At 40.0% G+C, this 27,495-nt stretch overlaps 2 protein-coding genes across 17 annotated transcripts; one reads left to right on the forward strand and one right to left on the reverse strand.

The window, feature by feature from the left end:
* Window positions 1–94: 94 nt before the first annotated feature.
* Window positions 95–26,365, reverse strand: LOC124301376 (protein Cep78 homolog). 8 transcript variants are annotated; one of them, XM_046756334.1, is made up of 6 exons: window positions 26,234–26,365; window positions 3,474–3,782; window positions 2,287–2,510; window positions 1,262–1,428; window positions 743–1,195; window positions 95–632 (listed from the first exon to the last, which is right to left on the reverse strand). In XM_046756334.1, exons 2-6 carry the CDS (start codon window positions 3,620–3,622, stop codon window positions 99–101), a joined length of 1,527 nt encoding a protein of 508 aa, XP_046612290.1. In that variant the 5' UTR covers window positions 3,623–3,782; window positions 26,234–26,365; the 3' UTR covers window positions 95–98. The 8 variants fall into 8 exon arrangements, with proteins under 8 accessions (XP_046612290.1, XP_046612291.1, XP_046612289.1 ...); XM_046756335.1 differs by lacking the exon at window positions 26,234–26,365 and adding an exon at window positions 4,605–5,364; XM_046756333.1 differs by lacking the exon at window positions 26,234–26,365 and adding an exon at window positions 2,613–2,839 and having other exon boundaries at window positions 3,467–3,608.
* On the forward strand, window positions 5,777–27,274 carry LOC124301373 (high affinity cAMP-specific and IBMX-insensitive 3',5'-cyclic phosphodiesterase 8). Of its 9 annotated transcripts, none has more exons than XM_046756315.1 (20): window positions 5,777–6,159; window positions 8,533–8,637; window positions 15,213–15,298; window positions 21,265–21,324; window positions 21,450–21,640; window positions 21,731–21,790; window positions 21,869–21,935; window positions 22,040–22,207; window positions 22,275–22,489; window positions 22,604–22,839; window positions 22,911–23,047; window positions 23,598–23,702; window positions 23,788–23,990; window positions 24,153–24,431; window positions 24,517–24,643; window positions 24,904–25,047; window positions 25,227–25,388; window positions 26,249–26,378; window positions 26,908–26,975; window positions 27,134–27,274. In XM_046756315.1, exons 1-20 carry the CDS (start codon window positions 6,048–6,050, stop codon window positions 27,212–27,214), a joined length of 2,736 nt encoding a protein of 911 aa, XP_046612271.1. In that variant the 5' UTR covers window positions 5,777–6,047; the 3' UTR covers window positions 27,215–27,274. The 9 variants fall into 9 exon arrangements, with proteins under 9 accessions (XP_046612271.1, XP_046612273.1, XP_046612274.1 ...); XM_046756317.1 differs by lacking the exons at window positions 5,777–6,159; window positions 8,533–8,637 and adding exons at window positions 9,443–9,728; window positions 13,424–13,835; XM_046756318.1 differs by lacking the exons at window positions 5,777–6,159; window positions 8,533–8,637 and adding exons at window positions 9,443–9,728; window positions 13,548–13,835.
* The last annotated feature ends 221 nt before the right edge of the window (window positions 27,275–27,495 follow it).

Raw genomic sequence — 27,495 nt, forward strand, 5'->3', positions numbered from 1 at the left:
CTTCTTTATTTTTCTTTTTCAATTCATTATCGGCATCATCGGAGGATTGTACCAAGACATGGATATGCTCCGAGGACAAGTTACACGCTTTTAAATTCTCATTGCCCTCGCAATTTTCTTGGACAATGGGGTCGGCCACGTTGCGAGGCATAGTTTGCTCGGAGATTTCTTCCTTCGGGTGAGAGGTCGACTTCGGAAACGATTTTCCAGGCAGGATTGCCGCCGATTATCTCTTCGGCACCCGTCGATTCATCGTCCGGATTAGAAACAACAGCTACTGATTCAGGAAATTCCTCTAACCGCGCGAAGAGCCTCTTCAGATAGTCGAAGAGATTTCGTTCTTGCGAAATTCGATAACGAAGCTTATCCTGCTCGCAGATGCTCTTCCGTAGCTTTTCAAGCTGCGGTTCAAGCTCGGAAAACTTTTTCTCCGCTTCCAGTCTGCGTGTTTTCACCTCGCCTAAAAGTTCTCGGTCGTTTATCAGCTCTCGAAGAAGGACCGCGTTACTGCCAATCGTTCTAGACAGTCGCGCCGAAAGTTTCTTCAAATCGAAATTCTCGCGTTCTGTGTTCTTCGGTCTACGGAACCTCGGATGCGTGACCTTCCATCCAGGAATACGCCTCGTCGAGCTCTTTCAATATGTAAATGAGAGTGCAAATTGATTATATTTCGGTTGGTAGGATTAAGCACGTAGGTTGAGTTGTTTCGTGTTAAATGTTATTATACAATGAGAGCAATAACCTTAATGATCAATCGGGTCCAGGACCGCTGGTTCTTCGTCAAATTTTTATTCAGGGTACTGACGAAGTGAGATTTCTTCTTCAAAAGAAGATCCGTCATCCTTGTCGTTGGTTTCTTTCGATCGTCTTTATTCCCCTGAAAATTCATCTCTTTTGCAGTGATCAGCCTCTTTCTCATCGATGCCCGCTCACCGTTCTCCTTTCTCCTGCGCAAAATCTTTGACACATTGTGGATAATCGTCTCCGGGATATCGTTTTCCTTGAGATCGATAGATGTTACCACGCTGTTCGTCTCTAGGAGTCTAACGACAGTTTCACCTCCTCTCGAAGTCAGTCCGCAATGTCGGATGTTGAAAGTCTTCATCCAAAAATCTTCCTTTAGTTCGTTGACTAGCAGTCGAACGCCACAGTCGCCCAGTTTACGGTTGTGGTTCAGCACCAGGGTGTGAAGACCCTTTCCAATCATTTAACAGATCTAATGAACACAGGGCAATATTCGGAATTAGATTTTTTGTTATACCTGCACAGCTTGCGCGTCACTCCACGCGCTGTGAAGCAGGTTTGTTCTCCTCTTCTTCAAAAAAGTCGACAGCGACATCGAGCTACGGATGGTCAAGCGGCAAGACGACAGATCTAGGATGCAAAGACTAACGCAGTCCACCAACGCGTTCAGTACCAAGTCGCACCCTTTTCGTTAGAGTAACAAAATGACAAGATATTTTAATTCAATTACTGACGAGATTGTTCACATGCTTGAAGGTTACTGGACCCCGCCGTCCGAATGAAAAATTAGGAAGAAAGAAAGCATCGTTAAAAAAATGTCCAGCAGTGTTATTTGTGCCAATGATGATAAACACGAATAAAACAACATCCCTATTACGTGATAGATAATGAGTTAGAGTAAAATTCGAATAATATGAGCAGAGATATCAACAATTTGAGAAAAGGTTTTATAATTAGAACTTTTAAGATCAATAAATTTTAGTATTTTCGGTCAGTTTCCAACGTTTTTGCTCTCCGTTTGCTAGCTGAATAGATCCACATAAAATATCCGAAAACGCTAATGAAATCTTTCTTAATAGTATAGTTATTATATATAAATCGCAATTGTAATTGTTGATAATTAGCTGTAGTATAGTACTCATCAGATACTCTATTTTTATCCATTCTGGAGATAGCTTTTATCAACATTGGTTTCAAATGATTGCTAGAGATCTCGATAACGAACAAAAAATGCCCGAGAAACTAAAATAAGATGTAGATCGGATCAAAAACACCACAGCTTGATCATTCTGCGCATTCTAATTGTGCAGAACGTGTTCTCGAATTATTAAAATCATAGCTTATGTTATTCATACGGAATGTTGTTTCATTTGTGTTATAATTAACCACCATAATTGGCATCATTAACACTTTTAGAGATTTTTGAAATAATTCTCCTACATTCCTAAGTTTTTAATCAAATGGTTCCGCCCATTCATCCTCAATAAATTTATTTCCACTATCCAGTCAAAGCAAATGTATATCATCACAGGGTTTTATTACCAGTATCTCCGATGCGGCATCGGGGTAGTCGAAGGGCTGTAAGATTTTTTGCGCATTTCAAGCCTTCGCAGAGAGGGCCCAAATATTTGGTGGGCAAAGGGATGCCGTCCAGTGTCAGCGAGGTAATCACCGGCGATTTCCCAATGCAGGATGAAATTGCATCGACAAAACAACGGAGGATGAAATTTGTGTAGAGCATCGGTTCTCTGCTGCGAAGCCGTCGTCTGTACAAATTGTTTAAGGGATGAATTAGCAGTGGTGTGGAAAGAAATGATCAACATTTTCCGACTGTGTGGTTCTGTAATTAATGACGAGTCCTTGATTACCCGAATTTTTCGATCCTCTCCGCGTTGTTTACTTGTTCTCTAATTTTCTTACGCCTGTGACGACTGTAAGCGATTATTTCGAACAGGCTTCGATCATTCGCGATGGTACGTAACACCGGTGACCAGTCTTCGAAATTTATCCGGTCTGCACATAAACGCAGTCGGCCTTTGCGGAGGTGCGATTTTATCGCTGGTAGCGGCTGAACGTGATCCTCTTTGCACATCAGCTGAACGTGAAAAATATCAATCGTGTGAAACGCGGACAAATTGTTTGGGTTAGGTTAACCCCCACGATGAAGGGAAAGGCAGTAATTTTGAATGAAGATGATTAAGACATCAAACGGCCTACTTCGTACGTTCGGTTGAAAGATGGGTAGGAAATTGACTTGCTCATTTGATGATTCTTGATTTATTAAAAAATAAATAGAACTAATTTGAGAATGAAAAGCGAAAAAAAAAATCCTGTATAAATCACACGTTTCCTTGAGTAGAAAATGATAATCTGAGAGTACCGAGAAACAGTTGAAAATGTTGGTAATCTCATCTACAGCTTGAACACAGCGCATCGTTTCACACGTCAATTGCAGATGACTGTTTCCCGTCCCAATTTGTTTCGTTTTATGGTCTTTCTCGTCTTTCTTTAAATGTACTTACACATATTTTTTATTCATTTTATCTTTAACATTGTTACCGTTTTTCTGTCCAGTCCCGAGTGATAGTTGTTATATATTTTTCATGCATAATGGAGCAGGAAGAGGAAAAGGCGAGCTTGAATTACGACTGCAACTATAACCTGTTCCTAGCTAAAAGACTAATAGCTGACATGAGGCATATGCAAGGTAAGAAAGGCTAACTTCTCACAGAGACGTCGTTAAAATCTTTTTCTTGACCGTTTTAATATCCAAGATCGTCGCCGCGTTATGAAGTGGCTCCGTTATCTTATGTCTGCGAATAAATCGATCCAAGAAATGCAGCTGAGGAATGACTTCATGTATTATCTGGTTCTCCATCTTCAAGAAGGCGTCCTCAGGCCCCCCTTCGACGAGGAACCGCCAGCCTCAAGTAGCATCGTTGACATCGCTGGTCTGATTGTCAGTAGTAATATTACACAATTGATCGTTCATTCGTGTTGCATAGTTACGAATCGATGAACACCGAATCTCGCTGAACCTGCAAAGAACAAAAAATCGGTACAAAGTGTGGTTTTTTTTAATCGCCCCAGGCGAATATCTCGAAAAGTAGAAGAGATACGAAAATAAGTTTTGTACAAAACATGAAGGGTTTTGAACGCGGAAGGTAATAATGATATGGGTTGATTTGTAAATTGCGCGACTTTGAGATTTTTTAGTCAGACAATGCGTATTATGACTAAGACCGGCTAATAGCGGTTTGGAGGACAAATTCACAGAGGTAAAAAAATACTAAATTTATCAACATTTTCAAAAAATGTTCTAAATATGGCCACATTTTTAAAAATTTTCCGTGAGTGATATATTCGGCCATATTTAGCTGAGGCAAGGCATTAATCCCGAAAAATTCATCACTTTTTTGCATTTAAGGGACTATGGAAGATGCTTGGATCACCTCGAAAACACGTTTTTGCTTCATTTCGTAGGAAAGTGGTTGAATACTTTACTTACCGAAAATTGGAAATTTTTTTTGACAATTTTGTACGATTAAATATATTGTTTTACGTTTCTGAATTGCTCTTCCAACCAACTATCAGCCGGTTGCAGTCAAAATATGTATTCCTTGTCTAAAGTCACAGAGTTTTCGAAATTTCGAAACACATATCGGTATTAACTGTCCCCCTCGAAGAAACCCTTCAAATTTTGTATCAAACTTATTCTCGTATCTCGTCTGGTTTCTGAGATATTCGCCCGAGGGAATTAAAAAAGATCACCCTATATATTGTTATACGTGAAATGACACAAAAGTTGAGTCATATCGAAACTTATTTCGGTGACGTTAATTTTTACGAAAACCTATTACCCAAAGTTTGCTCATGCCGGTTTCCCCAATCATAACGAATCCCGGTTAGCCTGGCAGAATCGACAACACGGAGAATGCTGATGAGATAATTGCCTCCCTCGAGGAAAACTCAGGCGACGGTCCCATGGTTATGAAAATGTCGCCGGATGGCGGCGCGTTTTTGGCAGCTCAGCCGGTACCGCATCAGGGTTCGTTCTGCTACCTTGCCATTACCACGAAGAAGGAAATTTCCTGAACTTCGAATATTACTGTACGATCCTACGTTTGTTGGATTAAATCCTGCAGCGTTGTACTGTGAAAATGTATAATACATGTTGATGATGGAATTCCGATGGGTCAGTCGAGTCGTCGAGTCTATTCTGATTGCGGTATCCTTCGTGTACGAATCGTAGGGTAGGTGCGAGATAATATAGCTTGTCGGTGTACATCGCGTAGACGTCGACAGATACACATGACGAAGATTTTAGCCTGACGAAAGATGCGGTGGAGATAAGTCGCTGCGTCGGTTATACATACACCCATGTATAAGCATACCGATATACGTGGGTATAATAATATGTGAGCGGGAACAAACATCTGATAAGGTCTTGAGCAAAGATAAGTTACGTCACGCGAGAACGTTGCCAGGAACATCTCTGGTCAAATAGTAGCTTCTCCGGTTATAATATGCCATTTTATTTGTCTGACAATACACACATATTTTAGCGGGTTAATTTCTGGACCGGTATATAGTAAATTGTTTTATCCATCTGGTGTACAAGTACATTATATCGGTAAATTTTAACCGGTTTATATTTTTATTCTCTTCACCGCGGTCGCTCGGTCGTAATTAAAAATTTCACCGATCCTTATCGCAACGCATCTACCGTCGATCTCGGAACCGATTGAGACGCGATATGAGAGCGATATGTAACGATTAACGCCGCCGAGTTTGTTCGACTTGTTACTCGCTCGTTAGCTGAGATTTCGGCTCCTCTTCCCTGCAATCGTAATATGGTTAATTCCTACACATCTACCCGTAAACTCGTCACCTCTGAGGTTTGCGCCACGGTATGCCGATCCAATTATCACATCTGCGAGATCAAATATCGCACTGTGATCTGGCCGCTCTTTTCCTCGCACATCCCGCATGCCGGAAGTACAGGTGCGTAGTAGTTAGTGGTCGCGGTCGCAGCTTGACGTTGCGGATGATCAGTTCTCCACGTTGGTATGGTATTGCAATTAAAATGTGACCGTTGACTCGAGTTTTTCCAACCAAGAAGAGGAAGAAAAATAAAAGGAAAAAGAAGAGAAGACAAAGACGAAGTGGAAACGGACGAAGATAAGATCAGGGAGAGAAACAAAAAAACAAATCTGCAATTCTGCGCAAACCCATCGCGAACTCCGGATGAAACGTATGTACGATATTTGTGGAGACAGGTGATCAGGGAAGTTGCGAGGGCGATGGGATGTTCGCCGAGCTCGATTCTCCGTTGTATGCAGGCTAGAGAGAAGCTGGATGGGATCCCCGTTCCCAGTGAAAAACTGGAGCAAAGGAAGAGTCTCGTAAAAACAGGTGAGCCGCTCAAATTACGGTGTGAATTACTGTGCGGATCGCGACTCGATGACCGGGAAAATCGTCTCAATTTTGGGTTATAGATGTGCTTTGGTCGTGATGCAAACGATCGAGAGAAAACTAAATTCACGGGTCTTGGAGGTTTCAATATGAAGTCATCGTCGAGTTCCGCCAATCGCTGTTTATTTTTTTTGTAACGTTCCCGAAAGCCTGCCGATCGGGTGACGTTCAAAATTCTCCCACTCTTTATCGAAGGTGATCGTTGATTGGCCGGCGATTGGAAAGCTTCAATTTCAAGACGGTTTTATAACGTAGAACGTGCGGAAAGGAATATCGCATATTTTGACCAAGTTTCTAAATCGTCGTCTTAATAATATGTTTTGACTTTGTAATGTTGTAAGACTTGTCACGTTGTAGCTAGTTACGTTATCGTAACGATTCATGATGAGAAGAAAATCGTTATTTTGCGATTTTGGAACTGTTTGAAATTCAGTGAACCGTAACGAAACAAAACTTAAACGTACTCAAATTTTTCCAATCTGTAGTTTCCTCAAAATCGTTTTAAAAATAAGAAAATAGCAATTTTACCCAATATTTCGTTGTTCAACCTCGTAAAAATTTCTAAACGTTGCACGGGAGGCTTATTATACGTATGATTAATGAACGAGAGGCTTTCACTAGTTTCGGTTTTAACTTTTTCGTTCCAATATAAATCAGTTTGTATTCCATATACATTGAAAATAAAATTATCACAGTTGTTATAGAATTTCGATTGATCGTTAGTTCCGATACTGTGAGTTGAGACAGCATGATCATAAAACGTCCAATGAAAGACTGGATTGTTTTAAAAAGTATCGTACCTATAATGACGTACCGACGACTAAATTGCGTAAAATTTTAGATAACGATCTGTACAGTGTCGAGGATGGGAAGGTCGGTCGACGTTCAGTAGGTAATCACTCCGTACGTCATACATACACATATTCAATATAACATCGTTAGTCTGCGTGCGTATATACAAGGTATAATAATGCATAACGAGAAGGGAAAAGACATGTCGGCAAGTCGTGGGATTTTTTTTCTCACCCGCACGTTTTACTCGTTATTCACATCTTATATAGAAAGGGGACCGTGATAGGTGAGTCTGATTCCCCTTGACCCAGTCCCCTCGGTGCCGTTCTATAAGATCATACGTAGGATGTATGCCGGGCCGCGACTTGCGTTTAAAACTCACCGAAGGAATTCAGAAGTGATAATTAGGCTCCGAGCCTATAAATATATACAAACTTAGGACACCCGATCCAAATCATTGCACGATGCGTTTGCAAAATAAATTACCTTCCCATTCCTTATTTTTCTTTCCTATAGTGTATAATGACCGGATGTGCAACGATTCAATTTTATTTCATATTTAACCCTTCGTTTCGTTCGGATTTGATCATCGGCACAGATTTAGAATATGAAACAACGATAATAAGCGGCAGCGTTGCGACATCAATATTTCATATTTGTATTATATAATTATGAGAAATGTGTGCCGAAAAAATCGGGAAGAAAAAGAGAAAAGAAAATTGGTGTCGACGTTTTTTTTTTTATTTATTTTTTTTTTTTTTTTTTACGGTAAATAAATTCCCAGAATACACACAAACATACACAAACGCAGACACAATCTGTCTTGGATTTGGTAAATTTGTGGTAGACATAATAACATGTTCGTACATCATGCGCCATTTATCTGCAGAGTTTGCTCTGGTTTATCGCGAGCTTTACCCCGTGAAACTCATTCAACGATCTGCTCCACTCCGCGGGTAACTTACATACACATATAAATATGTGTGCGTTGTGTGTGTACATACACACGAGTATAAATACATGCGTGTGTGTATTGCATACGTAGACGCATAAGTTACGTAACTAATTCCCACGCAAAACTTGTATTGAACGCATACACACGATGTGGTGTTTTTTCTTTTATCTTTTTTCTTTTTTATTTTTTTTTTTTTAAACTTATTTGCTTCTTCAATTTTTATCCTCGTCGTTTTTTGGCAAGGTTTTTCGTTGAATCTACCAGTTTAAGCGTTGTAACGCGACTTAACATTGTACATAGGCTATAATATGATCAGGCTGAAGTGAGTAACGTTATTGTAACGATTCAAGTTCCGGACAATCGTTATTTCATAGTCTTGCAGGAATTTTTTGAAATTCAGTTAATCGTAATAAGGCAAAATGTATTCGATTATCACATCTTACACATATTTTGAATACTTGACTATTTCAAAGTCACCGTAAACTTGAAAAATAGCAATTTTTCGCCACAACGGTTCGTTACGTTAACGTTAATAACTTCAGCCTCGTATAATACGGTTCTTACAGATCTCTCGGAAAGGTTCAAAAATACCGACGACTACTGCCCGAGGCTCTCGTTACAGATCTCTGAAAAGTCAAGCGATCCGTCGAGACAGACACTTCGCAGCGTCGGTAAGTTGACATTTTTTAACAACGCAGAGCCTAGATTCATAATTTTGTCATCTGTAAAAACGAAACGAGAGAAAGCACGTTTTCTCTCCGTTTTACCGTTCAACTCGCGCTCGTCAATGCTGCGCGAATACTGTTTGAAATTCGACGTATCGGCACTTTTGAAAATACACAGACCCGGCAATATCATCCCCTTCTCAAGAGCTAAGACAACCGCACAATCGCCAATGTGTATCCTAGAGTTAAACACGTGTTGTAATCGATCAAATAAATTAAAATTCGAAAGCGGGATCTAGAAATTACACACCTATATGTGTTTTTGTATTATCATTTGATTGATTGACGCCCGTTAACGCCTGCAGCGTAAAGGGTGTAGTCGGTATAAAATAATCAATAAATCCAGGGCTTTCCGATTTGCCATACTTTGTTGTTTTTATTTTCGTCACTATCATTGCTATCAATGTAACTGCAACACTACCTCGCGAATCAGTGTAATGTAATTGAATGAACATAATTGTACATGCATGTACGGTATATTGTACATATTATACAATGTTCGAATCCATCGTGGTCATACAAGCACCGCGTGGTCAGAGGGCATTAGACGTACAATTGTCAGTGAAGAAACAGGGATCATCTCGCGCGTTATGCACATTATCGGGAATTCTTCGATCGTCAATCTTGCCGGGGATTAAAGGATTTTTTTATCGTCGTCAGCGGCAACCGTTTTCCGATTCTTCTTGACAGCAAACGACCAGAGGCAACGATCGGTGTTAGTTAGTCGTTGATCGAGAGTATAAGCTAGGCAGCTGGTCGGAAAGTATTCTCCGTCAATCCGCGACTCAAGTCAGTCAGTGCCGGTCGTAGCCCATGAAAAGTTGGCGTCGCGAGCCGCGGATTCGAAAAGTTCGACCCACGCATTTTTACACGCTTGAGAAGTAGAGAAACAAGATCAAGTCTAACCAACGCACTCGCTGCCCGCGTGTTTGTTACATAAATAATTTCAAAATTCAAATCAATCGTGTAAAAATTACGACAAAATTTACAGTGAAAATTTAAATATTAATAATCGTAACGACACATTTTTAATAACGGTATACGCACTAGCAATAGTAACGATCATTCAACGATATAACACAGAACCACGTGCTATTTAATATTCTAATACATCGATTTCGCGATCGTGTTGCATGATATTGTACAGAATCGCAGTGACCAACAGTGCATCTGTACGAATGAATGAATGAATGAACGAATGAATGCGGTTCTTGTGAATCGCGGATAAATAAAAACTGTGATCCGTAAAATGGGCCGTTACAGAGTTCCCAAATATCAGTTATACGCGAATTGGATCATTCTAACCGGCGCATTTTTTATTGTTTTTTTTTTTTTTTAATTTTTAGGTTTATTTTTATTTCTTTGCTGAGAATTAGGGGCGCGGAAGGTGATTTCGGGCGCTGCACTGCAGGGTAGAATAGAGGCCGTAGTATTTTCCACTACGCGCCTGCGGGCTTAAAGAGAGTGATTCGGAACTGGTCTTGTCTGCGGCTGCGGCTGTAACCCAATTCGGTACTGGTAGAAACGTACCCGTGTATACACGTGTGACTTACGCATGTGTGCGTGCATACGCACGTATGCATGTATATACGTGCGTTATATATATATATTATATATATATATATATAAGACGCAAGTTTCGTAATACGCATCTTAGATCAGAAGCGAGGGACGTCGGCCCCGTGCAATGGCAGTGGGCAGATGATTTCTATTCAAAGATTATTCTCATTTTGTTATACCGCATCAAGATTAGCGCGAAGATAATATACATATGTGAACATGCATGACGATAATCGCGTTGCTTGATCTGATCTCCCATTGAAGTTAATCAATTAATTTATTGATTAATTAGAGCAACCATAGCACATGTGTTACAAAAATTGACTCGCGTATACATACCGAGACTTGTAAGCTTTCGAATTATAAAAAATATTTTAATATTTAGGTTAGAACGAATTCACGTTTGCCGGTAGATGTAATATTGTTTACTAAATCCGTAGGCAGAGTTTTTTTTGGCATTTGGCTACTTGAAGAGTTCAAGCGAAAATATGTTTCAAACGTAGGAAGAGAAAAAGAAAGTAATACATATCGATTCATCATCGATGCGGTTTTCTTTTCTTCCTGTGTATAATTGAAAGGTCGCACGACAGAAGCGCTGAATTCGAGTAAACTAAATGTTTCAGAAGAGCGAAGAGATATTCGCAAATGTACACCGAATTCTTTGATAAGCACAGAGTTTACGTTATTCGATGACTCGAATTGAAGCGCGGAATGAAAAATTGTAAAAGTTGACGCAATCTAGAGAAAAAATCGTGAAGTTCCATCGGAATAAAGTTGCAGTATAGCAGTATCTGCTTGGGGTATAAAAGTGTGGAAAAACGATAAGATTAATGAGAAAAATGAATAACGGTGAGTTAACTGTTAGTTGAAACACGGGTGATTTTTAATCAATACAGTTCACAACACGCATTCATTCGTTGAAATTTATTTTATATACATAAATGTTATATAAATTATTTCAGTGTTTAAAAAGCTCTCTGTAACCGTTTCAGAATTATGTTCAACCGATTATAACCCGTGACAGGCGATTATGTCGTACAAACCTTCAGGATTATTGACTTCTAAATTACTTCGAATTACGTGCAGGGGAATTTCAAAGCATTTGAACGAATGGAGAAAAGAAGATTTTCGACAAAAGTAGGGCTGAAGCATCTTTGTCGTGCGTCCCATCCAACACATAGGAACAATATATTATGTTCTCGGTGAAAATGAGCTGGAAGGCTTGAAGGAAAATATTTAGCAGGACGAAGCGAAAGAAGAAAATCCACTGAATATAATCGATAAACAAATAAGAAATTCTCTTCTTGTCATTCTAGCTGTCAAAACGTGCGTTTCTGTGATCTCTACAACTGAAAGAAACTCGAAAACGTAAAAAAAAAGCTCCTTCCTCAAGGCCCATGCGTGCAAACATATCCTCTATTATAAATTCTGGAATAAAATCGTCTAAACACTGTATTATAGGCACGTGATTACAGCGAACGACGCGAGGATCGAAGACCTTGCGTGTGTCGATGAAAGAAGTAAAAAAGAAAAAAAAGAAAAAAAAAAACACGAACGGAGAACTTTATTTTTTGGGTCGATAAATTAACGCCACGTTGACGTTGATATCTGCTTTGGATCCAAGCTGTGCACGTTTTTGTTTACTTTATACGTCATCCGAAAAGTCGGCAGCTCCCTCTTCCCTTCTCTCTCTCTGTCTATTCTCCTAATTTCAATGATCACCTTCGTTATTATTATTCTTATTCAAACGATGTAATTCTATGGTATTTTTTCAAGTTCGGATTGTAATTATTCAGAAAACTACTGCGATTCAACATTTCAACTTCAAAGCGTCCGTTTTTTTTTTTACCCAAAAAGTCATTGAGATAATAATAAGCATTATACCTCAAATATGAAAAACTAATGCGATAAACTCGCAACTTCCGAAAATCACAACAAATACTCGAACTGCGCGTTTTTAAAGTATTTTCTCCATACATCCTCTAACAATAAATTGCAAACAGCTAAATTTATCCGCGTATAGCCGCATCGACATGCAGACTTCGGTTGCAGTGCAGTGCAAAATATTTATAAACGGATATAAATGCTTAAATTAATGCGAATGTTCACGGGTTCTATTTTTTCACTCTCTTCTTGCATCCGACAGGCCCGTTTTTGCGGCTCGAATTATTTGCCGAAATGACAAGATAGGAATTCGTAAAAGTGATGAAGGTTTTATGGTCAGAGAGCGATAGGTGCTCATCACCGATCAGTAAAGCTATACCTGTATCCATCGTTTATTATGTACCCGAGCTTATCGCCGGTATCGACTCTTCGGCCGGAAAGTTTAACCAGACGCTGAGTTTTAAAACCAGTCGCTTTTCGCACGGTGATCCGAACAGACATGAATAACAGGAGTGGCGGGGTTGAAATTCCGAATTTAAAAAGTTCCGAAATTTTTGGCGGTGAAACTCGAAGTAAAAAAGTCGAACTTTGAGGAAACATCAAAGTTTCAAAGTTCTGGAAGGACAAAATGCCGAAAGGACGTAACTCCGACAAGTCGAAGTACCGAAAGTGCGAAAATGAGAAAATTTAAAAATTTTATTTTTACTTTCGGAATCCTGGTCATTCTTATTTTTTCACACCCACTCGTTGAGTAAACTACACTGTGCGAGTATATTATAATTTTTAGAATTTTACACTCGCGAAACTTTATTTTTTGGAACTTCGCTCTATCGTAACTTGAATTTTTGGAATCTCGCATTTCGGAACTTTGAGACGTCGGATTTCCGATCATTTTCAAGTTTCCCCACCAAATGATTCTGAATTATGCGCTTTCGGAACTTCAACCCTGCCCCTAACAAGATGCGGCGTGAACTATTACGAAACATTGAATTTTTACTGTAGATTTGCTAACATTTTCCTACATAAAATTTGATCCAATAATCACACGTTACATATCCTCTTCGAAACAAAAAGTACCACCGACATTTACACAATCTATTGCCTTAGGGTTACTCCTATTCCTGTGGTAATTACTATCAGAATTTTACGACACCGTTTCCTACAGTAACGAAAATATATACAACGCGGTGTAATAAACTCCGGGTTTAAATTAATCGCCCGCCACATGCAACGCACGTTTTCGAACGATACGACTTTCGAACGCATAAATATATTATTGGGTAAATAGGTTCACACGAGCATGTAACGAATACCGAATGAAGGGAAGAAAAATCGCGATTCGAATCCGAATGCAGCGGGCACGTAACTTGCACGCGTGTTTTCGCGTGTGAAAAAAAACATAAATTTTCAAGCGAGGAGGGAGTGATAAACAAAAAAGAAAACACAAAAATAAAGCAAAAGAGACAGTTATTGTACGGAGGTTACAAGTAAATATGTTACACATTGTATGAGGACCCAATAAAGGACTATCGACAGAAATCGCGGATGAGGAAACCTCGCGGGTTAATTGTAATTACAAGCCTAGATGGTCGTGCCTTCGCGTCGCGGCTCCATGACATCGTCTGGGAGCAAGTTTTACATACCAAACGACGACGTGGACGACGTGCTGGGTATCAGCCAGCTTCTTTTCAACTATAACGGTAGGTGATCGGAGCCGAATACGCGCGGTGGGGGAAACACAAACGTAACAAAATAAAAATAAGAATGAAAGTTCGCAAAATCGCTTAACGTCTCGAATGAGAAAAAGAAGGATCACACCAATATGCTTCGCTTCGTGATTTATTTAAATAAAATTAATTTGCTGTACTGTTTTACTGTTTTTTTCATTAAAATGTCACAATTTTGTTCGCAAATTATATCCATTTTGCACTTACGCCATTTTCGACCCCTTCCTAGTCCGCCATTTTACTCCGTAATATTTGAAAGTGTCTTCAAATTTTAGAATTTACAACCAAATCTTATTCGGTAATGTTCAAGCTTTCGATTCATATCTGTTTTGTACTTTTAATATCGTAATTGTGTTTTTGATCAGCATTCAAAGTTAAAAAAAAAATTAACATTTGAAAGAGCTTGAAAAACTCGGAAAATTCCTTTTTGATTAAAAAGAAGAATCAATTACTCAAATTTTCGGAAAGTTTTTTTGCTCTCCAGAAAAATCATAATGATGGTACTTGCACCATTTTGCCATGTCACCCTTCAGGAATCGGGCGAAATACGAAATCATCTCTTCCTGGGCAGACTTTTGTTTTTCTCCCCCTTACTTTTGTTTTCAAGTTTTCAAAATTGCAAGTGTACGATAAATTGCACATCAATCCCGGTATACCCATAATTCGATCGTATCATCCAAACGAACATGCATAATGTATCGGTAGCATGATAATTTGAACAATTTTCTGGTACAACATTACAGAATAAACACGCTACGATAATTTATTTACCTTTTTCAAGGTCTGACCCAATTTTTTCCTCGTCTTCTTTTTTCTGGAAATTCGAAATTTCGACACGCTATTATACGCGTTAGTTTATATGTTGTACATGTGGTTATAAGCGTATACAACGGAGCAATAAATTACTGGGCCACAGAAGCGACGCGATCATACATCGAGAAACGTCACCCTGTATAAAATATTTATGGCACATACATTTTAGGATGAACCTGGATATATCCCTTCTAGCCACCCACTCTCTCCCATGTACATCTCCTCCCGCTGATAAGAATCGTGACGTCAATTCTTCTCCACTACGCATTAGATGGAGTACAATTCCCGATAACGTTGCCGTGAGCTATCGCGCTCGGGTTGGCTAGAAATCCCGTTGAAAGAAAAAAAGCGAAAAATCGAAAAAAGAAAGCAATCGGATCGATAATCAAGGGATTACTCTTGAAAGCTCCACTTTGATCCACTGTTTAACGTGCGAAGAATATAAATAATTGTCCGTTCGGAATTGAGAGTATAATCTACACTCATATCTTTGCAACGCGATTCATTCTGTAAAAACCTGCAACTTCTGTTTATCAGGATCTGAAGAAGAGGAATCAATCGCGGAGGGTCTGGAGTCCCGGATTCGTACACTTCCCGAAGAAGATGGGGAGGTCTCCGTTATTGTGAGTAACATATTCTTGTCGCTTTAGTCGAGGGGCCATTAATTTAAAGGAAGTCATAAATTTGACAGTTGGAAATCAATTTAGTAACAGTAAATTAATGGAACTTATCGTCAATGACTGAAATATTCTTTGTTATTACGAGGAATCCATCGAGAGATAACTGAGCTCATTGGAAATCACTGCGAATCACTTGAAACCCCACGATGGCGCTGAAGAGATAGCGTGACAGGCGTTAGAAATCATAGAAACCGTTGTAAGTCTTGCAGCGAGGGGGTATTCACTTTGAAGTTGCTGGAAGTTAGCTGAAATCGCTTGAAATCACGTGTAATCGTGTGAAATTACATGAAATCACGAGTGTATTCACTTGTTGAAATCACCAACCACTTTGGAAAGCAGTCGCTTGAAAATCGCTTGAAATAACTTTAAGTGAATCAGTTGAATTTACTTGAAATCGCATGAAATCGTATGAAATTCCTTGAAATCATTGTAATCGCCTGTCACCCGATCTATGAGCGAATACCCCCTCGTCATGCGGTACAGACCGAACAGTTTTCATTCTTTAACGTTCTATAGATTTCTATCCTACCATTGGCTTTCGTTGATTTCTAATGCTTTTCAGTCATTTATTCTAAATACCTGTGATTTTACTCAATCCGGAGATCACAGAATAACGCCCGGAACATCCGAAAACCAGCAGCATTCAAGGGTGACACTGGAAATCATTGAAAATGATTGGATAAGGTAGAGGTCAACAAGAATCATTCGAAATCGATGCCGATAAATTGTAATCAATCATTGTCAGTTGATTTCCAAGCGAATTGCCCCACGGATGTATCTTTCTTTAACGGCGTGCAGGCGCTTCTTCTTTTCATCGGAATCTCTCATTCTTTTCCTGTCTTTCGATTGAAAACACATTTTGAGAGCAAGAAGTACGTCGGTTCTTTTCAATCCTCAAGTCCCCCATCAATCTAGGCTAAGATAAAACTAATAGGCCGTACAGGTATCAGCGTGGATCGTGAAAATAGCTATAAAGAAGAAGCTCAACTTGAGATGCGTAAACACGACGGGAAGCGACTCGAGACCTGGTTCATAGCGATTTTATAGTTAGTTCGCGAATGTACACAATTTTGTATACTGGGTGATGCTGCGGCGTTTTCTGGGCACTTCGTTGCCCACCGTAAGCAACAGGAGTGTACGTTTTCCTCTTTCCTCATCAGCCACGTCCACGTTGTATACGCATTGGTATTCTGTTTAATCAAAGCGAAGCCTCGTGTTTTACGAACTAGAAAAATTATCGTCGTTAAATCTTTTATCTGCAGGACTTCGACGGAGTGTAAATATTTTCTCTATAGGAGAGTTAAAAGTCGGATGCGCGGTTGGTGAAAATTCCCAGATGCAATCGTGTAACGAAAATCGCGTAATAGAAATTTCCGTAACGATCTAGGAACGAAATCCGTGAAAATCTGGGATCGATTACTGATCCGCGAGTAATGCATCTGGGAAAGTGTGAAACAGGGTGTAATCACGACGATTACGAAAAGTGTGATCGAAGGATTGTTATTCATAGCAAGAAACTATCATCGATAACCGCACATTTTTATTATAGACAATGATAACGAACCTCGAGCTTCGTATCAGCGGTTCAAATAGATATCTATCATTTTAATCTTCAATAACTTGGAGCGCTTGGTTGTTTGTTGTTGCTGATTTAAAAGCAGGTACAAAACGACTAGAAAACCGATGTACCGATCCAAGGTACCTTGTATCTATGGGCACAGATGATCGCTGATCCTGTCCGCGTGACAAGGCTTATAGATATACGTTACGGCATTCGGGGAAGATTGGATCCGGAAAGAATAAACGAGAACAAGTGAAAACAAAAACTGTCTAACGATCAATTAGCGAAGATTTTGAAACACAATCGCATGACGTATCTCCGATACTGTATTATACTCGGAGGTTTAATCAGTGGCAGGTATATAGGTATCAACTTGTAGATTAGAGACATAAAGAACGTACGTCGAACATATCAGTGATAAAGATAATCAGCACGATGGTTGATAAGCGGGAGTTGGAAAGGGTCAATTTAGAGCCAGTTTAAGGAGTAAACAGCCATCGGCGAGTGCGTGAAACGCCAGAGTCCTGACGAAACAGTATTAACGCTAGATTCCGCGCGATCGGTGCGTTTACGGATCAGGTGCAATGAGTTGAGGTGGAAAATCGGCGATCGAGTAGCAACCCTGACTGACCGTTATCCGGGAGTGTCGAGAGCTAGTGTGATCGTTGGGTTTTATGGAGCGTAGATGAAGAACGCCAATACTTTGGCAATGAACCGCGCTCCTCGGTCGTCGACCAGGAGCGTCCAAAGTTTTCAGTCATTCGCGGATGTCGACCGCGAAGAATTGGACGGTAACGCCGGCATGCCGGACACGCGGCGTCAGACGAAGCCGATACTTTACGTATACGGTCCTACGGAAAGTGAAAATCCGAACACTAGTATCGAGGACAGTGATACGTGGTTCACCAGACTGATACCTGGTATCTGCACTCGACTAGCCGCCACCTGCTGTCAGAGCAGATACGTCATGGAGGTCAAGGAGCCCGCGATCCCCATCGTCATACCCGTAACATACGTAAGGAGCCTGCTTCCGGTTGCACACTTTTCCCGTTTGGGAGAAAAAAACAAAAAAAAAAAAAAAACCGAGCTGGGAAAAAAACGAGCGCCTTTTCTCACCCCTCCGTCGTTTTTCTTCTTTTCTTTGATCAAGCCAGCAGCGCTCTGTCCTCGACTATTCGATTTGGGGTCCGCATTCTCAAGTGACAAGATGTTGCGACAGAGTTAAATTTGCCCAGACGCGTTGAACTATCCGCTCTTCCTCCTGGCCTCTTACACGAGATAAAACGTAGAGAAACCTCAGGCACTTGTGTCTAGATTCAGTGAGACGCTTAACTGTCGGTATGACGCTGCAGGCCGAGGAAAAAAGAGACAGTATGGTATTCGTCTGAGAGAGTAAATTTGGAAAAATTTTTCACGGTTATATAAGACCAAAGGCTGCACGTGGATCTGTAATAGTAGTAATAGTAGTAGAAGTAGTAGCAGTAGTAGTAGTAGTAGTAGTAATAGTAGTAGTAGTAGTAGTAGGAGTAAAACCAGTGATAATGTTTACTTAAGGTTCACGCCAACGAAACAGTCTTCGTTTACGCTCTTTTATCTTGGCCATACATCCTTCCACCGTTTTCCCTCTCTTTTTTCCACTTTGATACTAGTGTGCTTTTTTTTTTTTATCAAGTGGAAGTACCCTGTTCAGTTTCTGTTCTTGATTTACCTCAGCAACTCATTTTCTACGTTATGTATATTAATTTTTCCCCTTTTCTCACTTCCGAAATTTCTTGTGGTTTCCTAGAGCAATTGATTCGACTTCACCCCTTTGCTTTGCTAAAAATGCGCTTTTGATTATTTTTCTGTCATCTTATCTCGTGGACTTTTCGATGCAGTTTCGTATCATCCATGATCAGCACCTGCCTCAGTAAAGAAAAGTTTAGCTGTCTCTGAAGTATTTATGAACAATGAATCAGGGCAAGCTTATCGAAGTAAGATACATGAAATCAAGAATCTATTGTAAAAATTACGCATTGCACAAGCTTGTACCTTACTATTGGTTCTAGTACCTTTTTTCGGATAGTGCTTATCAGTGCTGCCGGTTTATTTTAATGTATTTAAAAGTAATTGTAGATCGAGTGGATCGTAATCCCAAGGATTAGGCCATTCATGGTTATCCACTAGTGCACGTATTAAAAACTGTGTGCCGAATGAGCGACGAAAAAGAAGACAGTAAAAGGCCACAGGGGGATAAGTAGGGTGAAAATGCCTCTTGCAAATATCGTAATGACATTTTATGGAGAAGTAAGTACCATCAAAATACTAAGATCCTCTGAGTAGCAGGCCTCAATCTCAATTGGTTTTCGATAAGAATAAAGAAACTATAGAATGTAAAAATTTTAAATGTTATTAAGGGAGTGAAGACCGTTCATAGACACAATGGATAAATTTTTAGCTCAATACGTTCATGATAGAAATAATTATCCTCTTTCAAATTTTTGTTTTCTACCGCGTTACTTTTCGAGAAAAATTATGAAACTATTATTTCTACATTTCTTATAGATTGGTCAATAACTAGAATTTTTTTTTAGAAATTTTCGTAACGGCGCGCTGTAGTTAGAAAAAATGAAACACCCTTTTTCTTATCAGAAAAATTGAATTATTTAATGGGTTTCAGTCGTATTATTACTTTATAATTGATGTCATGAAATGATTCAGTTACGTTAGAAGTTGTGACATTTGTTTTTCGTCAAATTATTTCAGTATATTATTTATAAAGAAACAAGAGTAGAATTTGCATTAATACGGCTGAAACTTGTTTAACGGGTTACCCTATAATGTGAAATTGTCAGAAATTGTTTGGTCCCCCTCCCCCCATAAAAGATCGTTTGAACAATTAAAATTAATATGCATTACGAGGATTAATGGTGAATGTAAATTCAATTTCTGCTTTCAAAAAAATTGGTGTTCAAACTTGAAACGTTTTTTCGAGAAACTATGTTTTATAAAACTGCGCGCACGCTATCTCGAGCTGTAATCGATGAGTCGACTCGAAATTTAGTACTGTTCAGAGAGATAGATGTAGATGGTGGATCATCGACGGAGAATCCACGAAATCAGCGATAAAAGAGAAAAGTGGGTAAAGTGGGTTGTTAATTAAAGATTTCTCACGATTAATAACAATTAAACGATATACTTTATTCGAGATAGCGATACGAACTGTATCGCGAGAGATCAGAACGGCAACTAAGGCTTTACGAAATCGAGAGAATACATAGGTGATACATAAATATGATTTTACGACAGTCGACGATGTACATGAAATGTGCAATTGAGTTCTTTGAAGTGTGATACGCGAATGAAATATGAATGTAATGAGTACGAGACAACACTTCAAATTAAATTGTCACGACTTCGCTTATACTTTGCCGAAATAGGTACACCATATTCAAAGCAATATTACTTTTCAGCCGAAGAACCATTTTTTTCTTTTCATTTTTTATCAAACAGTTGTTAATAATAATGCAACGTGTTCTTGAGCCGAAAACGTCGAAAAAAATTCAGGAATATCTTTTCGGCACCAGGGAAGAGAAAAGCTTCGTAAGCCAAAAACTGATACAATGTACTTAATGTGCATATTTTTATTTTTTTTTTCTTATTGTCAAATCACCGATACGCGCGATATAATGTAAACCGATTCGCCGCGCACGAAAAATATCGAAAGTCGCGAAGAGACGTACTTTATCGAACTGCATTCTATTGACAATAAAAATTGCTGGACACACTCCTCAACGTGTACACGAGTTGAATATTAAAAAGAGTTTCATATTGCATCGGTAGTTTTTCCAAAAGTAACTCCTGAAGATTAACCCTTTTCGATGTTCGTCACGACAGGGTAACCCTTGATAAGTCAATTTTTCTTGAAAAAATTGTTGCTAATTTTTATTTTACTACGGTGTACCGTTAGGAAAAAAAACAAGTTGAAAAGAAAAGTTTAGAATGCAATAAATTTTTCAATCATGAATTTATTGAGCTAAAAATCTATTCATTATGTTCGTGAAAGTTCTTGACTCCCTCAATAACACATTAAATTTTTAAACAAATCGGTCAAATCAATTCTAGGGAAAAAATCATTTTACATATTTCAGTTTTCTCTATTTTGCTCGAAAACTAATTGAGATTGTGGTCTGATACTTTCGGGATATTAATATTTTAACAGTACCTACTTATCCATAAAATGTCATTATGATATTCGGAAAAGGTATTTTTGCCGTGCTTATCCCCCCTACGGTCTTTGCCTGCACATCGACTTTAATAAACATGAAAAATTACACGTACGAAACGAACTTATTAATTCCGATTTCAGAAGGGACCTCAAGATTTGAAGTCGAATCTACTGACATCATGGAGCCCCAGCTCGACCAAGGTAAAAGAAAAAAAAAAAAAAAAAAACAAAAACAAAAACAAACGTAACGAATTTCACGGTAACCCGATGCTTAAAGGGTGTCTGGTAATTTTCATGAAATTAAAATTCCCATTCACACGACGAAGATAATGTTGGTCTTCGGGCGGGACGATCACCAATCAGAAGTATTGGGATCGGCAGCGAAGAAACTAGGGTGGTCGGTGACTTACTCAAGGAGCACAGACACGGCCCTCGAGACCTTCCACAGCCGCGGGCATGACATTGTCGTGATAGATCACCGGGGATCTCGAGGAATAGATTCCGATTCTCTCTGCAGGTCTGTTGACGTGCAGGTACCACCTCAATCGTGTCCGTCACTAGCAAAATGACTTACTGTAGTACAAGCTTGATTTTTTCTTACCGATAGATCGATCAGGGCTTCGGGCGTCAATCCAAACACAGTGATCGTCGCTCTCGTTCGAAAGTCGTAAGTAAAATACTTCTTTGCTCGTCTGATACTTCTTCTCCTAGTTTACTAAACGCGATTTCGCGATGTCGTTTCCAGGTTCCTCATCAACGCGGATCAGGACCAGATCATGACGATCGGACTGATGGGTATCGGCTTCAACAGAGTGAGTACTGCGAGCTAGCCGGTTTTTTCTAAATCTCTGATCGTAGTAAATTGATGATCGCTGCATTGCAATTAACTAGCGCACATCGGATGCTTTCTCGACAGACGCTCCTCGAGTGCTCCCAGGAAAATCTTCTGGCCAACGAACTCGTCAATATCCACGCAAGCGAACTCCAGCCCAGGTTGCACCTCGCCGCTTTTCACGCGCTTTACGTAGCCGTCGACAGGTGCAGAGATATGGTCCACGTAACCAACGACCGCCACGTTGTCCAGGTGAAATCTCAAGATCTCATCCGATCGATAGTCCGGTACTCATGTTTTTCGTCTTCTTTTTTCACAGTTTGCAAACAAGGCCAGCGAACGTTTTCTCGGTTACAAACCGGAAGAGCTTCTGGGCAACAAAATAATGGACATCGTGTCCTCCGACAACTTTGTCTTAATGGATCAGCACCTTCGGCGAGGCAGAGAATGGGAGGGTAACATGAACTGCAAGAGAAAATCGTCGAAGACGATCACCATCAACTGCCGGATAGTCCCTTTTTCCGCCTCGGGCAGGTGCGTCGTACGTATAATATGAACATAGGCTGAACATCTGTCGTGTTAGCATAATCAGTTACAAGAAGATCGTTCTTCCGTCCTGCTTCACGATCGTCCAATCTGTTTAACCAGGACACCGACCCACTACATTTACGTCCACGACACCACCTACCTCCTCGAAAACATGGCAATTGGTCCGGGCAACACTGGGACGCAGCAAATGCCCAGAGGAAGCGTTCACTCGCTAAGAAGAGGATCGTTCGACGTCAAGTCGACGGGGAGTGAGAGTAAGGCGCCCGATCTCCAAACCCGATTCAGTTACCAGCATGTCCCGATCGAAAATCAATGCCAATGCGAAAATGCACGCAGTGAATATTAATCACCCATTCAGCTGGTTAAGAATGCCCGTAACCGAATAATGAGCATCGGTTTATTTCAGCCCACAGGCGATCCAGTTTTACGAAAATTCACAATTTACCACTGGAAGCACCGATCACTCGTGTCATCGGTATACTCTCAACCGCACTAAACGACATGTCGACGACGAGTCCGGAACTCGCGCTGCAGATGTACAAGGTGCGTTATACAGCAGCTAGGTGACGACGTTATAAAAGAGAGAATATTATGTCTGATAGCGAAGTTTTTGTGATAACAAGGGTGAATAATATTCAACCAAAGTAGTTTTTAGGTATGATCGTCAAGCGGGACGAATATTGTTACAATGTGTTGTTACAAAAAACGACGATTCGAAGTAAAAAAATTCTCTTCAAATTCGAAACAAGTTTCGTCAATCACGACTCATGTGTGTGTACGCAGAAAATATTGTATCCTGAATGCCAGGAAATCGGTTTCATCAGTTTGGATGAAAGTAGGACGGAAAATCAAGTATTGGGTGGAGATGATTCGTGAAACTTTCCAGGACTTTACCATTTCCGGTTACCGAATAGCCACGTTTCTCGAACTTTTCAATAATTATTTCAATATATCCTAAGTTACCAGAGGAATGGTTCGACCGAATGAAACTAAGCTATTGAGAACTACTAATGCGATCATGTCGTCATGCCTATTGCGAAAAATGTAAACTTTTGAAGTGATCCGGCTAAATTCACTTCTGTTCTCTTCGTAGGCGATCGAGCTGCTTAAGGGCACGGAATTGTACACGCCACAGCTAAGGGAGGATACCAGAGGATACGATCCGGTCACCGAAGACCTCGTCGGCGCTCTTTTAGCGGTGAGTGAAAATCGAGTCGGCGATAATAAACTCTTGACGTGCATCGATGGGTGAGAGTAATTGTGCTTGATTTATCCATGTGCAGTCTCCGGTCTACGCGAGGGACTCGAGAAGGTCGTCAAACGACTCCGTGAGTCGGATACCAACGAGCAAGACACTGACCAATGCCTCTGCTCATCGCATGTCTCTCAAGGGTTACAGGCCACCCCAAGAAATTCACGACATGATGGAGAAGAGTCTCGACTGGGACTTCGACATATTCAAACTAGAGGTTCTTTCCTGCGGAAGGTAGAGTAGAGGTGGCCAGGCATGCACGCTGATCTGGCATCGAAACTTTTCTTGTATCATTGTAATTCACTCTGATAATGTAATTAGCACCTGGCAGTTCTTTGGGGCAATTTTTTGATTTCTGAATCTTGCTACATACGCTTAATTTTTTCGGACTCTCAGACCGCTCGTTTACTTGGGGATGAATCTTATCGGGCTCTACGAAGGCCCTGCGACACTGGGCTGCGACGAAAAAACGTTTTTCAACTGGCTCACCCTCGTCGAGATGCATTACCACGCAGACAACAGTTACCACAATTCGTCGCACGCTGCTGACGTCCTTCAGGCAACCGCCAAGTTCATGCGATCCGAGAGACTCAAGATGATATTCGACCCGCTCGACGAAGTCACGGCTCTGATAGCCGCCGCGGCTCACGACATAGATCATCCGGGAAGATCGAGGTAAGCTGGAGACGAGGCTTCTGACATCCAAAGATACTTTTGATTGAGGAAGTGTGTAAAGATGACAATATTTTTACCATTTCAGCCAATTTCTCTGCAACGCTAACAACAAACTTGCAATTTTGTACAACGACTTGGCGGTTCTTGAGTCGCACCACGCTGCCCTTACTTTCAAGCTTACGTTGGCCGACGACAGGGCGAATATTTTTAAGGTAATTATCGCGTTTTTGCGTTCAATTCTAGTAACTGTTCAGAAATTTCTCCCACGTTCCTAACTTCGCCGAAGTGCAAAATCACGAAATGAATCAAAAAATATTTTGCACTCGAGGAACTGCGTGTGAATCGAGTTCATTCATTCCAAAAATTGTCAGAAATTGTGTGTAAAAACTCGTGATTATTTGCGATAAGAAATTTATGAATAATCGTGAAATCTATTTTTACCAAGATTGTTATTTAAACTATTGTTCTTCAGGGTTTGGACAGAGAGTCGTACAAAGTGGCAAGGCAGAACGTTATTGATATGATTCTCGCTACCGAGATGACAAGGCACTTCGAACACCTCGCGAAATTCGTCAACGTCTGCAGCAATCGAATGGCAGGTGACTCACAGTCCGAGGTATCTCTTATGCCTTCGTTCTACACTGTACTTGCTGTATTATACTTCTTACTTGAAGAAACAAATCGATGAAGTCAGTTTTGATATAAGCGAGAAAAATACGGTGAAGTGATTTCAACGAGTTGCCATATCATCATAAATGCAGTTCGGAATGTACCGTATTATTGACTTTCTTTCAGCCTGTTTCCGAGGTTATTGACATGACCGTACTCCTTCAACCAGAGAACATTACCCTGGTTAAAAGAATGATGATAAAATGCGCGGATGTATCCAACCCGACTAGACCGTTGAAGGCTTGCATTGAGTGGGCGAGGCGAATCGCTGAGGAATATTTTCGGCAGGTATGAAAATACACTGCCAAACATGTTTTCTTTCCAATCTTGTTTACTCTCAACTAAATCATCCCCCCTGATTCTAATTTTGAACTGTAAATTGGGCATTCCACGTCTAATCGATCTGGTTAAAACCCTCACTCTCTTATACCGGTCAAACTTTATGAAATATTTTCGTTAGTTGTGTGATTCTTTATAGAATTTTATTCGGTGATGTTTACATGTTGCTGAAAGTCTTATACCGAATACTCATCTGTTAGTGTAGAAAAACGTGTGAAAATTATATCGCGATGCCGAGTTTAGATCATAAGCGATGAACTTTTTGCTAAAATAATTTCTAAAAGAAAAATAATTCCAATTTGTTGGCACATAAAAATCACTTTGCGAATTCTAAGGACAGAGACACAATACAAAACACGTACGCAATCAAAAGTTCTTTTCTAAGGTTCTATCGGTGTATAAAAAGATCGTATTAGAAGAATACAGTTCTGAATAAATGACACCATTTTGCATTCAGACTCTGTATCGATTCATAAAATCTTCAGAAACCATGAAATAAAGAGAACTCTTGATTGTGTGCCTTGTTTCCTTTGATTTCGCCGACTGCTCATTATGCGTTGACAACTTATTCTTTTTTTTCCTGAGAAATCAATTCAGCAAATCATTCATACTTTTCAAGTACTAAATTCCGCCCCGCAATGAAACGTTCTCACGTTTTTCTACAAATTTTCAGTGAAGAAAGTATGATGTTCGAAAAATCTCAAAGCTAAGGATAAGATTATTGTTCAGGTCAATTACACGGGATTGCCCCAAACACACCCGCTAAATTTCCAAATACTCACACGTACACATACCTGTAATATTTTCAGACGGACGAAGAGAAGCAAAACGGGATGCCGGTCGTGATGCCGATGTTTGACAGACTGACGTGTTCCATACCCAAGTCGCAAATTGGATTCGTCGACTTTATAATCAATGACATGGTCGAGGCTTGGGACAGTGAGTAGAGAATTTACTTAACAGCAACAAATTCGTGAATACGACAGAACTGCGCTTACAATTCACAGAATGAACGCCGCGCAGGGTAGCGCCACTAGCTTATTCATTCTCGCTGCGGATGATTAACCGAGCACTGTGCTATGCGGGTTGCCTGCAACAAGAGGCATCGGGACATTATTTATAACGGGTCGTTCCTGGAGGCGCATCACTAGGACTCCGGATTATAGGCAATTCGGAATATAAGACCATTCTGAGCAGCTTAATGTGTGTCGTACGGCTGATGTCGCTTTGGCGAAACTCGGTAGTGCTCAGAGTGGACTTTGTACCCTGAATTGCGTACAACAATTTGGGGTCCTTGTGTTGCGCATCCACGAAAGGACGCGGCACGTATTTCTTTCTATATGACTTCTTCTGTCAGAGATAAACCGCATCGACGTCCTACATATGCAAATTCGAATATTTTAGAAAATATATAATTGTCGAAGGTATTTATTGATTCGATATTTCACATCGTTTATTCACGTTTCAGCATTCGTTGACATGCCCGAATTAATTAGTCACATGAGACTGAACTACGATAAGTGGAAGGAATATCAGGTACGCAACGTTATATTTGAAATGCACACATGAATTATTTATACGAATTACACAGCGGTTAGCAGTATGATCAATTTTAATAATCGAGTGTAAGACAACACCACGTTTAATTTGAATTATTTAAAACGTGATACTTTTTTCTGAATTCTAATTCGCAGGAACAAGGAATATCGACGCTCCAAGATATTGAAAAACTGCAGACATCGCCAGAACTGCAAATACCGCGACGAACTACGTAATACTATATTTGGATAATGAATTGAGAAATCTGACGAGTGGCGTAACTTATGAAATGCGGGACATCGATTAATACTCTGAATACCGCTTACTCCCCGACAACTGGTACACGGCACATAGCATACCGCCATCAGACACGAATATAAAATGAAATAAATATACGTTTGTAAATTATTTTCGTATTGTCATACGTACTCTATAAATAATATATACATATATATATATATAAAATATATATACTATATGTTGATTATTCATTTAAAAATTTCCCTTATTTGCCCAT

This window comes from Neodiprion virginianus, chromosome 3 (assembly GCF_021901495.1).
Source record: "Neodiprion virginianus isolate iyNeoVirg1 chromosome 3, iyNeoVirg1.1, whole genome shotgun sequence".
Taxonomy (NCBI): Eukaryota; Metazoa; Arthropoda; class Insecta; order Hymenoptera; family Diprionidae; genus Neodiprion; species Neodiprion virginianus.